This window comes from Oncorhynchus gorbuscha, linkage group LG12, assembly GCF_021184085.1.
Source record: "Oncorhynchus gorbuscha isolate QuinsamMale2020 ecotype Even-year linkage group LG12, OgorEven_v1.0, whole genome shotgun sequence".
Classification (NCBI taxonomy): Eukaryota; Metazoa; Chordata; class Actinopteri; order Salmoniformes; family Salmonidae; genus Oncorhynchus; species Oncorhynchus gorbuscha.
In genome coordinates this window covers 10,917,047-10,932,090 of record NC_060184.1, presented here as the reverse complement: position 1 = coordinate 10,932,090, position 15,044 = coordinate 10,917,047, and the positions used below count along the sequence as shown (strand labels likewise).

Genomic DNA, 15,044 nt, shown 5'->3' with positions numbered 1-15,044 from the left:
CGCTCCCGTCTCTCCTCCCCCTCTCGCTCCCGTCTCTCCCCCCTCTCGCTCCCGTCTCTCCCCCTCTCGCTCCCGTCTCTCCCCCTCTCGCTCCCGTCTCTCCCCCTCTCGCTCCCGTCTCTCCCCCTCTCGCTCCCGTCTCTCCCTCTCGCTCCGTCTCTCCCCCCTCTCGCTCCCGTCTCTCTCGCTCTCCGTCTCCCTCTCGCTCCCCGTCTCTCTCGCTCCCGTCTCTCTCGCTCCCCTCTCGCTCCCGTCTCTCTCGCTCCCGTCTCTCTCGCTCCCGTCTCTCTCGCTCCCGTCTCTCTCGCTCCCGTCTCTCTCGCTCCCGTCTCTCTCGCTCCCGTCTCTCTCGCTCCCGTCTCTCTCGCTCCCGTCTCTCTCGCTCCCGTCTCTCTCGCTCCCGTCTCTCTCGCTCCCCGTCTCTCTCGCTCCCCGTCTCTCTCGCTCCCGTCTCTCTCGCTCCCGTCTCTCTCGCTCCCGTCTCTCTCGCTCCCCGTCTCTCTCGCTCCCGTCTCTCTCGCTCCCGTCTCTCTCGCTCCCGTCTCTCTCGCTCCCGTCTCTCTCGCTCCCGTCTCTCTCGCTCCCGTCTCTCTCTCTCTCCTCCCGTCCCTCTCGCTCCCGTCTCTCTCGCTCCCGTCTCTCTCGCTCCCGTCTCTCGCTCCCCGTCTCTCGTCTCCCTCTCTCGCTCCCGTCTCTCCCCCTCTCGCTCCCGTCTCTCCCCCTCTCGCTCCCGTCTCTCCCCCTCTCGCTCCCGTCTCTCCCCCTCTCGCTCCGTCTCTCCCCCTCTCGCTCCCGTCTCTCCCCCTCTCGCTCCCGTCTCTCCCCTCTCGCTCCCGTCTCTCTCTCGCTCCCGTCTCTCCCCCTCTCGCTCCCGTCTCTCCCCCTCTCGCTCCCGTCTCTCCCGTCTCTCTCGCTCCCGTCTCTCTCGCTCCCTTCTCTCCCCCTCTCGCTCCCGTCCCTCTCGCTCTCCGTCTCTCTCGCTCCCGTCTCTCCCCCTCTCGCTCCCGTCTCTCCCCCTCCCCTCCCGTCTCTCCCGCTCCCGTCTCTCCCGCTCCCGTCTCTCCGCTCCCGTCTCTCTCGCTCCCGTCTCTCTCGCTCCCCGTCTCTCTCGCTCCCGTCTCTCTCCCGTCTCTCTCGCTCCCGTCTCTCCCTTCTTCTCCCCCTCTCGCTCCCTTCTCTCCCCCTCGCTCCCTTCTCTCCCCCTCTCGCTCCCGTCTCTCCCCCTCTCGCTCCCATCTCTCCCCCTCTCGCTACCGTCTCTCCCCCTCTCGCTCCCGTCTCTCCCCTCCCGCTCCCGTCTCTCCCCCTCCCGCTCCCGTCTCTCCCCCTCCCGCTCCCGTCTCTCCCCCTCTCGCTCCCGTCTCTCCCCCTCTCGCTCCCGTCTCTCCCCCTCTCGCTCCCGTCTCTCTCTCCCTTCTCTCCCTCTCCCTCCCGTCTCTCTCGCTCCCTTCTCTCCCCCTCTCCCTCCCGTCTCTCTCGCTCCCTTCTCTCCCCCTCTCCCTCCCGTCTCTCTCGCTCCCTTCTCTCCCCCTCTCGCTCCCGTCTCTCTCGCTCCCGTCTCTCCCCCTCTCGCTCCCTTCTCTCTCGCTCTCGCTCCCGTCTCTCTCGCTCCCGTCGCTCTCGCTCCCGTCTCTCTCTCGCTCCCGTCTCTCGCTCATCCCCCGCTTCCTGATTATTCTGCTGGTGTGTGTGTGTTAGGGGTAAATGTGATGTTTGTATGTGTGCTAATGACCCAATAAAGCTACTTAAAAAATATATATCAAATTCTCATCCCCTTCGTCTCCTCCCTCTCTCCACCCTTCTCTCTCACAGGAGCGTTTCCAGTTCCCCTCAAACATCTGCGACGTGTCGGAGGACGCCAAGGACCTGATCTCGCGCCTAATCTGCGGCCGCGAGCGTCGCCTGGGCCAGAATGGCATCGGCGACTTCAAGGATCACCCCTTCTTCGCCGGCATCGACTGGGAACACATCCGCTCCACTGAGGCGCCCTACATCCCCGACGTCAGCTCCCCATCTGACACCTCCAACTTTGACGTGGACGACGATATTCTTAAAAACCCGGTGGGTGTACTAGGGGAAAGGAGCTGACTAGCTAATGTTAACTGGAAACCAGCTGGCTAGCTAATGTTAGCTGTAAACCAGCTGGCTAGCTAATGTTAACTGGAAACCAGCTGGCTAGCTAATGTTAACTGGAAACCAGCTGGCTAGCTAATGTTAACTGGAAACCAGCTGGCTAGCTAATGTTAACTGGAAACCAGCTGGCTAGCTAATGTTAACTGGAAACCAGCTGGCTAGCTAATGTTAACTGGAAACCAGCTGGCTAGCTAATGTTAACTGGAAACCAGCTGGCTAGCTAATGTTAACTGGAAACCAGCTGGCTAGCTAATGTTAGCTGTAAACCAGCTGGCTAGCTAACGTTAACTGGAAACCAGCTGGCTAGCTAACGTTAGCTGGAAACCAGCTGGCTAGCAAGCACTAATTAGAAGGAAAAAAACATACTTTTTTAACAGATAGTAATAGACTAATCAATATAACCCCTCCCCAACAGGACATCGCTCCTCCAGTCACACACAGCGGTTTCACCGGGCAACATCTGCCCTTCGTAGGCTTCACCTACACCACGGACAGCTGCTTCTCGGACCGCGGCAGTGTCAACAGGGCCGGCCTGTCCGATGGGAGCTCCCAGGATGGGGGAGGAGAAGAGGGGGTTCCCCCGGACCAGGAGGGGGGGCTGGAAGTGGAAGCCTTTGAGAGGAGGATCCGCCGACTGGAGCAGGAGAAGCAGGAGCTGAACCGGAAGCTGCAGGGTGAGCTAGGGGGTGGTAGAGGACAAAGAGACACATAAACAACCTCTGTCACCCTGAGTGTAAATGTGGACATAACCCCTGACCTTTAACCTGTGTGTTGCCCCTTCTGGCCCCTCCAGAGTCCACTCAAGCAGTGCAGTCTCTCCACGGGCCGGGGCGCGGGGCCAGCACCCTGGGCCGGGACAAGGAGATGAAGAAGCTCAACGAGGAGATTGACCGGCTCAAGAAGAAACTGGCAGGTCAGTGCTCTCTGTGCAACCCAATCTGGCAACGCGCCACTAGTCTGCTCGTCTGGCAACCCAACACTGTCTGGGCATTTACTCCAGGCCTGAGTTGAACACACAGGTCAAATACTGTCTGGGCATTTAAACCAGGTATGATTCAAACACACAGATCATTTAAACCAGGCCTGGGTCGAACACACAGATCATTTAAACCAGGCCTGGGTTGAACACACAGATCATTTAAACCAAGCCTGGGTCGAACACACAGATCATTAAAACCAGGCCTGGGTCGAACACACAGATCATTTAAACCAGGCCTGGGTCGAACACACAGATCATTTAAACCAGGCCTGGGTCGAACACACAGATCATTAAAACCAGGCCTGGGTCGAACACACAGATCATTTAAACCAGGCCTGGGTCGAACACACAGATCATTTAAACCAGGCCTGGGTCGAACACACAGATCATTTAAACCAGGCCTGGGTCGAACACACAGATCATTTATACCAGGCCTGAGTTGAACACACAGATCATTTATACCAGGCCTGAGTTGAACACACAGATCATTTATACCAGGCCTGAGTTGAACACACAGATCATTTAAACCAGGCCTGAGTTGAGCACACAGATCATTAAAACCAGGCCTGGATCGAACACACAGATCATTTATACCAGGCCTGAGTTGAACACACAGATCATTTATACCAGGCCTGGGTCGAACACACAGTTTGCACTTTTTGGGCTGTTCTAGCGCAGCACCAAGTACCTTTCACCATCCCACTAACCAGGAAGTCCCTCTCCTTCTCGTCCTCACTCAGACTCTGATAGGCTGGAGCACCAGCTAGAGGAGGCGGTGACTCTGCGCCAGGACTACGAGAGCTCCTCCTCCAAGCTGAAGGCCCTGGACAAACAGGTTAAAGCCCTGAGACAGGAGAAGGAGGAGATCCACAAGGTAAAACCCCCCCCAACCCCCTATTTTGCAAAGGAAAATGAAAGCAAGCATTTGTTATTGGACAAGTTCTGGCAGTCCTTTCCCGTTCTGGTCCGCTTCCTTCTGTTTGGTGTCTAGTGAATAGGACGTAGGGGTGTATTCAGTCAGGTGAATCCATCACTAGAGCTGACATGATTCAGAGGGCACACTGTTACTCTCAAGGACCAATGTTAGCTCACCGTTGTCTATTCACTGCATAGAGGTCGTCTCTCTGTGTCAGGTCTCATTTTATCATTCATGACGCATTAGGCTTAAACACACGCACACACACAGCCTAACCTAATATCCTCAGATCATTGGATCACCACGGTGTGTAAACACTGGGACCTTTTTCCTTGTGATTAATTCCATCATGTCTTGGATTAGCTGGAGTCAGGGTTCTGGACAGAAACACCACATTTCTGTCTAATTCCATTAGCAAAACTATTTGACCCCCATCCTCTTCCCTTTACCCTGGTATAGTGTTTGTGTTTAGTTGACTATTCAAAACCGTTGCCTGCTCGTAGTTGTTCAAATCTCATGATGCACACCAGATGATGTCATCAGCCCGGATGATGTCATCAGAAATACTTGTCTTGTATCTTGTTTACTTCACAACAAAGGGCTTGTTTGACGGATATACAAATCACCTTGTGTCATAAATAACTGCTCATTATTATTTGTAGAGCAGTCAGTCGGTCACCATTTACCCACAATGCATCAAGGTGGATGCTCTCGGACACGGCCATAGAAACCCATAACTTTCACACGTTGGGGTGGTGCTGGAGTTGATGTATTTAATGTTGAAAAGGGTAGAATCCTTTTTTTTATGTGTGATACAATTGATTGTGGCTGATTTTCTGTGTGTACATTTATAGTGGAAGTCAAGATTAGAATTGGTAGTTTACTGATGTGTTTTATTTTCTTTGTCTCCTCCTTCCTCCCTCCCCTCGTCTCCTTCCTCCCTCCCCTCGTCTCCTTCCTCCCTCCCCTCGTCACCTTCCTCCCTCCCCTCGTCACCTTCCTCCCTCCCCTCGTCACCTTCCTCCCTCCCCTCGTCACCTTCCTCCCTCCCCTCGTCACCTTCCTCCCTCCCCTCGTCACCTTCCTCCCTCCCCTCGTCACCTTCCTCCCTCCCTCCCTCGTCACCTTCCTCCCTCCCTCCCCTCGTCACCTTCCTCCCTCCCTCCCCTCGTCACCTTCCTCCCTCCCTCCCCTCGTCTCCTTCCTCCCTCCCTCCCTCCCCTCGTCTCCTTCCTCCCTCCCTCCCTCCCCTCGTCTCCTTCCTCCCTCCCTCCCTCCCCTCGTCTCCTTCCTCCCTCCCTCCCTCCCCTCGTCTCCTTCCTCCCTCCCTCCCTCCCCTCGTCTCCTTCCTGCCTCCCTCCCCTCGTCTCCTTCCTTCCTGCCTCCCTCCCCTCGTCTCCTTCCTTCCTGCCTCCCTCCCCTCGTCTCCTTCCTTCCTCCCTCCCTCCCCTCGTCTCCTTCCTTCCTCCCTCCCCTCGTCTCCTTCCTTCCTCCCTCCCCTCGTCTCCTTCCTCCCTCCCTCGTCTCCTTCCTCCCTCCCTCGTCTCCTTCCTCCCTCCCTCGTCTCCTTCCTCCCTCCCTCGTCTCCTTCCTCCCTCCCTCGTCTCCTTCCTCCCTCCCTCGTCTCATTCCTCCCTCCCTCGTCTCATTCCTCCCTCGTCTCATTCCTCCCTCGTCTCATTCCTCCCTCGTCTCATTCCTCCCTCGTCTCCTTCCTCCCTCCCCTCGTCTCTTTCTTGCTGTCCTCCTTTCTCCCTCACACGTTCTCTCCCTCATTTAATCTCCGCACCTGTCATTCTGTCTTTCCCTCTCCCCATGTCTCGTGCCTCCTCTGCTTTCTTTTATTTTGCTGTTTCTCTCTCTCTCTCCCTCCCTCACCCTTCCTCCTTTCTCTCTCTTATCACGCCTATCTCGCCTACCCCCCCTCTCTCCCCCTCCCTCATCCACTCTCCCCTCTCTCTCCCCCTCCCTCATCCTCTCTCCCCCTCCCTCATCTACTCTCTCTCCACCCACCCTCCCTTTCCCCCTCCCTCATCTACTCTCTCCCCCTCCCTCATCTACTCTCTCCCCCTCCCTCATCTACTCTCTCCCCCTCCCTCATCTACTCTCTCCCCCTCCCTCATCTACTCTCTCCCCCTTCCCTCATCTACTCTCTCCCCCTCCCTCATCTACTCTCTCCCCCTCCCTCATCTACTCTCTCTTCCCTCCCTCATCTACTCTCTCCTCCCTCCCTCATCTACTCTCTCCCCCTCCCTCATCTACTCTCTCCCCCTCTCCTATCACCACCAACAGCAACTGGTGGAGTCCCTGGAGCGCCTCAAGTCCCAGACCAAGGAGCTGAAGGAGGCCCACAGCCAGCGGAAGCTGGCCCTACAGGAGTTCTCTGAGCTAAGCGAGCGCATGGCTGAGCTGCGTTCCACCAAGCAACGCCTCTCACGCCAGCTCCGCGACAAGGAGGAGGAGATGGACGCTGCTGTGCAGAAGGTGGACGCCATGCGTCAGGACATCCGCAAGACCGAGAAGGCCCGCAAGGAGGCGAGTTGTAAAAGTTGTCTAGCAGAGCGTAGCTTGCTAATGCTAACACGTAACGTGCTAGCATTTAGCTTGCTAACTAACCACTTAGCTTGCTAATATTTAGCTAACTAACACATTGCTTGGTTATACTCAGCTGTATATAACTCTCAGCTGTGTAGAACACTCAGCTGTGTAGAACACTCAGCTGTGTAGAACACTCAGCTGTGTAGAACACTCAGCTGTATAGAACACTCAGCTGTGTAGAACACTCAGCTGTGTAGAACACTCAGCTGTGTAGAACACTCAGCTGTGTAGAACACTCAGCTGTGTAGAACACTCAACTTGCTAACATTTAGCTTGCTAACACTCGTGAATGAAGTTAGCTGTCAGGGGCTGTCAAAGCTGGAGACAAAGTGGCAGTGTGTTAGCGACGTTTAGCTACTTTAGCTTTCTGTGACGAATGCCATATCTGTATTATTACATTTCAGTGTGTGTGTGTCTGCCTATATGAGTGTGTCTACTATGTATGTATAACGATTCCAGACTTTCAACCTCAACACAACCACTTCTGGTGCTATGGCTTCTCCTGGCATTCAGAAAGCACAGAACAACTTCTCTTGTTATCTATTCATTAATTTCTCAATTTGAATGCCAGTATTCCCTTGAGGGCCTCGCCTGTCTGGTGCTGTCTGCATTGTCGCTAGGCAGTTGAACACGAATTCCTAGTAGCTATTCTCCATATTGCTTTAGTGTCTTCTCTCCCTCATCTGCTCTAATCTTAACAAGGAATGGAGGCCACTTGAGACTATTGAGATGCACCCCAGGCCTACAACCTCATACCCTTCTCTATCCTTCCCCAGAGCAAAATGCTAAGTGCTAACAAGGTCCAGATGGTTGTTGGCGACCCCAGCTAAATGCTAAGCGCTAACTGGGTCCAGATGGTTGTTGGCGACCCCAGCTAAATGCTAAGCGCTAACTGGGTCCAGATGGTTGTTGGTGACCCCAGAGCTAAGCGCTAACAGGGTCCAGATGGTTGTTGGTGACCCCAGAGCTAAGCGCTAACAGGGTCCAGATGCTTGTTGGTGACCCCAGAGCTAAACGCTAACAGGGTCCAGATGCTTGTTGGTGACCCCAGAGCTAAAACCTAAGTGCTAACAGGGTCCAGATGGTTGTTGGTGACCCTAGAGCTAAATGCTAAGTGCTAACAGGGTCCAGATGGTTGTTGGTGACCCTAGAGCTAAATGCTAAGTGCTAACAGGGTCCAGATGGTTGTTGGTGACCCTAGAGCTAAATGCTAAGTGCTAACAGGGTCCAGATGGTTGTTGGTGACCCTAGAGCTAAATGCTAAGTGCTAACAGGGTCCAGATGGTTGTTGTGGACCCCAGCTAAACGCTTAGCACTAACAGGGTCCAGATGGTTGTTGGTGACCCCAGAGCTAAGCGCTAACAGGGTCCAGATGCTTGTTGGTGACCCCAGAGCTAAGCGCTAACAGGGTCCAGATGCTTGTTGGTGACCCCAGAGCTAAACGCTAACAGGGTCCAGATGCTTGTTGGTGACCCCAGAGCTAAACGCTAAGAGCTAGCAGGGTCCAGATGGTTGTTGGTGACCCTAGAGCTAAATGCTAAGTGCTAACAGGGTCCAGATGGTTGTTGGTGACCCTAGAGCTAAATGCTAAGTGCTAACAGGGTCCAGATGGTTGTTGGTGACCCTAGAGCTAAATGCTAAGTGCTAACAGGGTCCAGATGGTTATTGGTGACCCCAGAGCTAAGCGCTAACAGGGTCCAGATGGTTGTTGGTGACCCCAGAGCTAAACGCTAAGTGCTAACAGGGTCCAGATGGTTGTTGGTGACCCTAGAGCTAAATGCTAAGTGCTAACAGGGTCCAGATGGTTGTTGGTGACCCCAGCTAAACGCTTAGCACTAACAGGGTCCAGATGGTTGTTGGTGACCCCAGAGCTAAACGCTAAGTGCTAACAGGGTCCAGATGGTTATTGGTGACCCCAGCTAAACGCTAAGCACTAACAGGGTTCAGATGGTTGTTGGTGACCCCAGAGCTAAACGCTAAGTGCTAACAGGGTCCATGAGGAAGAGAGAGGGGGTCAATGATGGCAGGGTGATAAGCCAATGTTCAATGATCTCCTCACTGTTAATTCATATATGCAATACTGGTATGCATAATGGTAATGCACATATTGACACAATGCATGCTAATGAATAACTGTGTTTCAGAGTGAGAATTAATCAATCAAGTTTATGCTGTACAGAAACCCAGCCTAAAAACCCAAACAGCAAGCAATGCAGATGTAGAAGAACGTTGGCTAGGAAAAACTCCCTAGGAAGAAACCTAGAGAGGAACCAGGCTCTGAGAGGTGGCCAGTCCTCTTCTGGTGGTGCCGGGTGGAGATTATAACAGAACATGGCCAAGATGTTCAAATGTTCATAGATGATATATTTACCCATACGTGTTCTATGTATGGGTAAATCTATCCTGGTAAAGGGATATGAAACTTTAGTGTGTGTGATGTTGACCTCTGCTTTGTCTGCCTGTGTTTGTTAGTTGGAGGCCCAGTTGGAGGATGCCAAGGCAGAGGCGTCTAAGGAGCGAAAGCTGCGCGACCACAGCGAAGTCTATTCTAAACAGCTGGAGATGGAGCTTGAGACCCTCAAGGTTAGAGGTCACATACACTACTTTCCTACTCATCTTCCAGTTCTCGTTCCCTTCCCCTTTCCATCCTCCTCTGTCTCCGCCCTCCTGTCGCCATCCTCTACCGGTCTCCTCTCCATCCTTCTCTCGCCATCCTCTACCGGTCTCCTCTCCATCCTTCTCTCGCCATCCTCTACCGGTCTCCTCTCCATCCTTCTCTCGCCATCCTCTACCGGTCTCCTCTCCATCCTTTTCTCATCTCTCACTCGTCCTCTACCCGTCTCCCCTCTCCGTCCTCCTCTACCCGTCTCCCCTCTCCGTCCTCCTCTACCTGTCTCTCCGTCCTCCTCTACCTGTCTCTCCGTCCTCCTCTACCCGTCTCCCATCTCTGTCCTCCTCTACCTAGCCCTTCTAGTATATCTCCTGTCTCCACCCTCCTCCTTCTCCTCTCCTTCATCTGTCTCCTACTTTCTCTTTCTCCGCACCACCTCCCTCCCATTCCCCTCCCTCTCATCTCCTCTCCCTCCCTCTCATCTCCTCTCCCTCCCTCTCATCTCCTCTCCCTCCCTCTCATCTCCTCTCCCTCCCTCTCATCTCCTCTCCCTCCCTCTCATCTCCTCTCCCTCCCTCTCATCTCCTCTCCCTCCCTCTCATCTCCTCTCCCTCCCTCTCATCTCCTCTCCCTCCCTCCCTCCCTCCCTCCCTCCCTCCCTCCCTCCCTCCCTCCCTCCCTCTCCCTCCCTCCCTCCCTCCCTCCCTCCCTCCCTCTCCTCTCCCTCCCTCTCATCTCCTCTCCCTCTCATCTCCTCTCCCTCCCTCTCATCTCCTCTCCCTCCCTCTCATCTCCTCTCCCTCCCTCTCATCTCCTCTCCCTCCCTCTCATCTCCTCTCCCTCCCTCTCATCTCCTCTCCCTCCCTCTCATCTCCTCTCCCTCCCTCTCATCTCCTCTCCCTCCCTCTCATCTCCTCTCCCTCCCTCTCATCTCCTCTCCTCTCCCTCCCTCTCATCTCCTCTCCCTCCCTCTCATCTCCTCTCCCTCCCTCTCATCTCCTCTCCCTCCCTCTCCTCTCCCTCCCTCTCATCTCCTCTTCCTCCCTCTCATCTCCTCTCCCTCCCTCTCATCTCCTCTCCCTCCCTCTCATCTCCTCTCCCTCCCTCTCATCTCCTCTCCCTCCCTCTCATCTCCTCTCCCTCCCTCTCATCTCCTCTCCCTCCCTCCCTCCCTCCCCTCCCTCCCTCCCTCCCTCCCTCCCTCCCTCCTCTCCCTCCCTCCCTCTCCTCTCCCTCCCTCTCATCTCCCTCCCTCTCCTCTCCCTCCCTCTCCTCTCATCTCCCTCCCTCTCATCTCCTCTCCCTCCCTCTCATCTCCCTCCCTCTCATCTCCTCTCCCTCCCTCTCATCTCCTCTCCCTCCCTCTCATCTCCTCTCCCTCCCTCTCATCTCCTCTCCCTCCCTCTCATCTCCTCTCCCTCCCTCTCATCTCCTCTCCCTCCCTCTCATCTCCTCTCCCTCCCTCTCATCTCCTCTCCTCTCCCTCCCTCTCATCTCCTCTCCCTCCCTCTCATCTCCTCTCCCTCCCTCTCATCTCCTCTCCCTCCCCCTCTCCTCTCCCTCCCTCTCATCTCCTCTTCCTCCCTCTCATCTCCTCTCCCTCCCTCTCATCTCCTCTTCCTCCCTCTCATCTCCTCTTCCTCCCTCTCATCTCCTCTCCCTCTCATCTCCTCTCCCTCCCTCTCATCTCCTCTCCCTCCCTCTCATCTCCCCTCCCTCTCATCTCCTCTCCCTCCCTCTCATCTCCTCTCCCTCCCTCTCATCTCCTCTCCCTCCCTCTCATCTCCTCTCCCTCCCTCTCATCTCCTCTCCCTCCCTCTCATCTCCTCTCCCTCCCTCTCATCTCCTCTCCCTCCCTCTCATCTCCTCTCCCTCCCTCTCATCTTCCCTCCCTCCCTCTCATCTCCTCCCTCCCTCTCATCTCCTCTCCCTCCCTCTCATCTCCTCTCCCTCCCTCTCATCTCCTCTCCCTCCCTCTCATCTCCTCTCCCTCCCTCTCATCTCCTCTCCCTCTCATCTCCTCTCCCTCTCATCTCCTCTCCCTCTCATCTCCTCTCCCTCTCATCTCCTCTCCCTCCCTCTCATCTCCTCTCCCTCCCTCTCATCTCCCCTCCCTCCCTCTCATCTCCTCTCCCTCCCTCTCATCTCCTCTCCCTCCCTCTCATCTCATCTCCTCTCCCTCCCTCTCATCTCCTCTCCCTCCCTCTCATCTCCTCTCCCTCCCTCTCATCTCCTCTCCCTCCCTCTCATCTCCTCTCCCTCTCATCTCCTCTCCCTCCCTCTCATCTCCTCTCCCTCCCTCTCATCTTCCCTCCCTCCCTCTCATCTCCTCTCCCTCCCTCTCATCTCCTCTCCCTCCCTCTCATCTCCTCTCCCTCCCTCTCATCTCCCCCCTCCCTCCCTCCCTCCCTCCCTCCCTCCCTCCCTCCCTCCCTCCCTCCCTCCCTCCCTCCCTCCCTCCCTCCCTCCCTCCCTCCCTCCCTCCCTCCCTCCCTCCCTCCCTCCCTCTCATCTCCTCTAAACCAGGGCAGGCTGACTCTCAGTGAGGGCTGGTTTGGAAGGTCCCTTGGCTATAATAATAAGAGCAGAAATGAGAGAAATGTTTTAAGACTTGTTCTTGTTTGCTGTTTTGTGAGGTTACTAGCCTGTCTGTCAGTTTGTTTTCCCCTTTTTGTAGATTTTTCCCCCCTTTGTCCTTTGTCCCCACTCACTTTCTGTTCTCTTTTAAACCCTTGTCACCCTTACTTCACCTCCTCCCCCCCTGTAACATACTCCTGTTATTCTCCACCTCCTCCCCCTGTAACATACTCCTGTTATTCTCCACCTCCTCCCCCTGTAACATACTCCTGTTATTCTCCACCTCCTCCCCACTCTCCTCCCCTGTAACATACTCCTATTATTCTCCACCTCCTCCCCCTGTAACATACTCCTGTTATTCTCCACCTCCTCCCCTGTAACATACTCCTGTTATTCTCCACCTCCTCCCCCACTCTCCTCCCCCTGTAACATACTCCTATTATTCTCCACCTCCTCCCCCTGTAACATACTCCTGTTATTCTCCACCTCCTCCCCCTGTAACATACTCCTGTTATTCTCCACCTCCTCCCCCACTCTCCTCCCCCTGTAACATACTCCTATTATTCTCCACCTCCTCCCCCTGTAACATACTCCTGTTATTCTCCACCTCCTCCCCCTGTAACATACTCCTGTTATTCTCCACCTCCTCCCCTGTAACATACTCCTGTTATTCTTCAACTCCTCCCCCACTCTCCTCGCCCATGTAACATACTCCTGTTATTCTTCACCTCCTCCCCCTGTAACATACTCCTGTTATCCTCCACCCCCTCCCCCACTCTCCTCCCCCTGTAACATACTCCTGTTATTCTTTACCTCCTCCCCCACTCTCCTCCCCCTGTAACATACTCCTGTTATTCTTTACCTCCTCCCCACTCTCCTCCCCCTGTAACATACTCCTATTATTCTTCACCTCCTCCCCCACTCTCCTCCCCCTGTAACATACTCCTGTTATTCTCCACCTCCTCCCCTGTAACATACTCCTGTTATTCTTCACCTCCTCCCCCACTCTCCTCCCCCCTGTAACATACTCCTATTATTCTTCACCTCCTCCCCCACTCTCCTCCCACTGTAACATACTCCTGTTATTCTTCACCCCTCCCCCACTCTCCTCCCCCTGTAACATACTCCTGTTATTCTCCACCTCCTCCCCCACTCTCCTCCCCTGTAACATACTCCTGTTATTCTCCACCTCCTCCCCTGTAACATACTCCTGTTATTCTCCACCTCCTCCCCCACTCTCCTCCCCTGTAACATACTCCTGTTATTCTCCACCTCCTCCCCTGTAACATACTCCTGTTATTCTCCACCTCCTCCCCCTGTAACATACTCCTGTTATTCTTCAACTCCTCCCCCACTCTCCTCGCCCATGTAACATACTCCTGTTATTCTTCACCTCCTCCCCCCTGTAACATACTCCTGTTATCCTCCACCCCCTCCCCCACTCTCCTCCCCCTGTAACATACTCCTGTTATTCTTTCCCTCCTCCCCCACTCTCCTCCCCCTGTAACATACTCCTGTTATTCTTTACCTCCTCCCCCACTCTCCTCCCCTGTAACATACTCCTATTATTCTTCACCTCCTCCCCCACTCTCCTCCCCCTGTAACATACTCCTGTTATTCTCCACCTCCTCCCCCTGTAACATACTCCTATTATTCTTCACCTCCTCCCCCACTCTCCTCCCCCTGTAACATACTCCTGTTATTCTCCACCTCCTCCCCTGTAACATACTCCTGTTATTCTTCACCTCCTCCCCCACTCTCCTCCCCCTGTAACATACTCCTGTTATTCTTTACCTCCTCCCCCACTCTCCTCCCCCTGTAACATACTCCTATTATTCTTCACCTCCTCCCCCACTCTCCTCCCCCTGTAACATACTCCTGTTATTCTTCACCTCCTCCCCACTCTCCTCCCACTGTAACATACTCCTGTTATTCTTCACCCCCTCCCCCACTCTCCTCCCCCTGTAACATACTCCTGTTATTATTCACCTCCTCCCCCTGTAACATACTCCTGTTATTCTCCACCTCCTCCCCCACTCTCCTCCCCCTGTAACATACTCCTGTTATTCTCCACCTCCTCCCCTGTAACATACTCCTGTTATTCTCCACCTCCTCCCCCACTCTCCTCCCCCTGTAACATACTCCTGTTATTCTCCACCTCCTCCCCCACTCTCCTCCCCCTGTAACATACTCCTGTTATTCTTCACCCCCTCCCCCACTCTCCTCCCCCTGTAACATACTCCTGTTATTCTTCACCTCCTCCCCCTGTAACATACTCCTGTTATTCTCCACCTCCTCCCCTGTAACATACTCCTGTTATTCTCCACCTCCTCCCCCTGTAACATACTCCTGTTATTCTCCACCTCCCCCTGTAACATACTCCTGTTATTCTTCAACTCCTCCCCCACTCTCCTCGCCCATGTAACATACTCCTGTTATTCTTCACCTCCTCCCCCCTGTAACATACTCCTGTTATCCTCCACCCCCTCCCCCACTCTCCTCCCCCTGTAACATACTCCTGTTATTCTCCACCTCCTCCCCCTGTAACATACTCCTGTTATTCTTCAACTCCTCCCCCACTCTCCTCGCCCATGGAACATACTCCTGTTATTCTTCACCTCCTCACCCCTGTAACATACTCCTGTTATCCTCCACCCCCTCCCCCACTCTCCTCCCCCTGTAACATACTCCTGTTATTCTTCACCCCCTCCCCCACTCTCCTCCCCCTGTAACATACTCCTGTTATTCTCCACCTCCTCCCCCACTCTCCTCCCCCTGTAACATACTCCTGTTATTCTCCACCTCCTCCCCCACTCTCCTCCCCCTGTAACATACTCCTGTTATTCTCCACCTCTTTCCCCACTCTCCACCCCCTGTAACATACTCCTGTTATTCTCCACCTCCTCCCCCACTCTCCTCCCCCTGTAACATACTCCTGTTATTCTCCACCTCCTCCCCCACTCTCCTCCCCTGTAACATACTCCTGTTATTCTCCACCTCCTCCCCCACTCTCCTCCCCTGTAACATACTCCTGTTATTCTTCACCCCCTCCCCCACTCTCCTCCCCCTGTAACATACTCCTGTTATTCTCCACCTCCTCCCCCACTCTCCTCCCCTGTAACATACTCCTGTTATTCTCCACCTCCTCCCCCACTCTCCTCCCCCTGTAACATACTCCTGTTATTCACCCCCTCCCCCACTCTCCTCCCCCTGTAACATACTCCTGTTAT

At 54.7% G+C, this 15,044-nt stretch overlaps 1 protein-coding gene across 4 annotated transcripts in view; it reads left to right on the top strand.

Annotated features, from left to right (window-relative positions):
• cdc42bpb (CDC42 binding protein kinase beta (DMPK-like)) overlaps nucleotides 1-15,044 on the top strand; it is a 140,698-nt gene that overhangs the window by 83,659 nt on the left and 41,995 nt on the right. For all 4 annotated transcript variants that reach the window (XR_006830666.1, XR_006830665.1, XM_046291076.1 and 1 more), the window contains exons 8-13: nucleotides 1,813-2,061; nucleotides 2,549-2,807; nucleotides 2,927-3,046; nucleotides 3,853-3,986; nucleotides 6,321-6,563; nucleotides 9,099-9,209. Coding sequence is in view for 2 of the 4 variants with exons in the window: in XM_046291076.1 (XP_046147032.1) it covers nucleotides 1,813-2,061; nucleotides 2,549-2,807; nucleotides 2,927-3,046; nucleotides 3,853-3,986; nucleotides 6,321-6,563; nucleotides 9,099-9,209 (1,116 nt within the window). In the remaining 2 variants the exon portion in view is untranslated. The remainder of the gene's footprint in view (nucleotides 1-1,812; nucleotides 2,062-2,548; nucleotides 2,808-2,926; nucleotides 3,047-3,852; nucleotides 3,987-6,320; nucleotides 6,564-9,098; nucleotides 9,210-15,044) is intronic.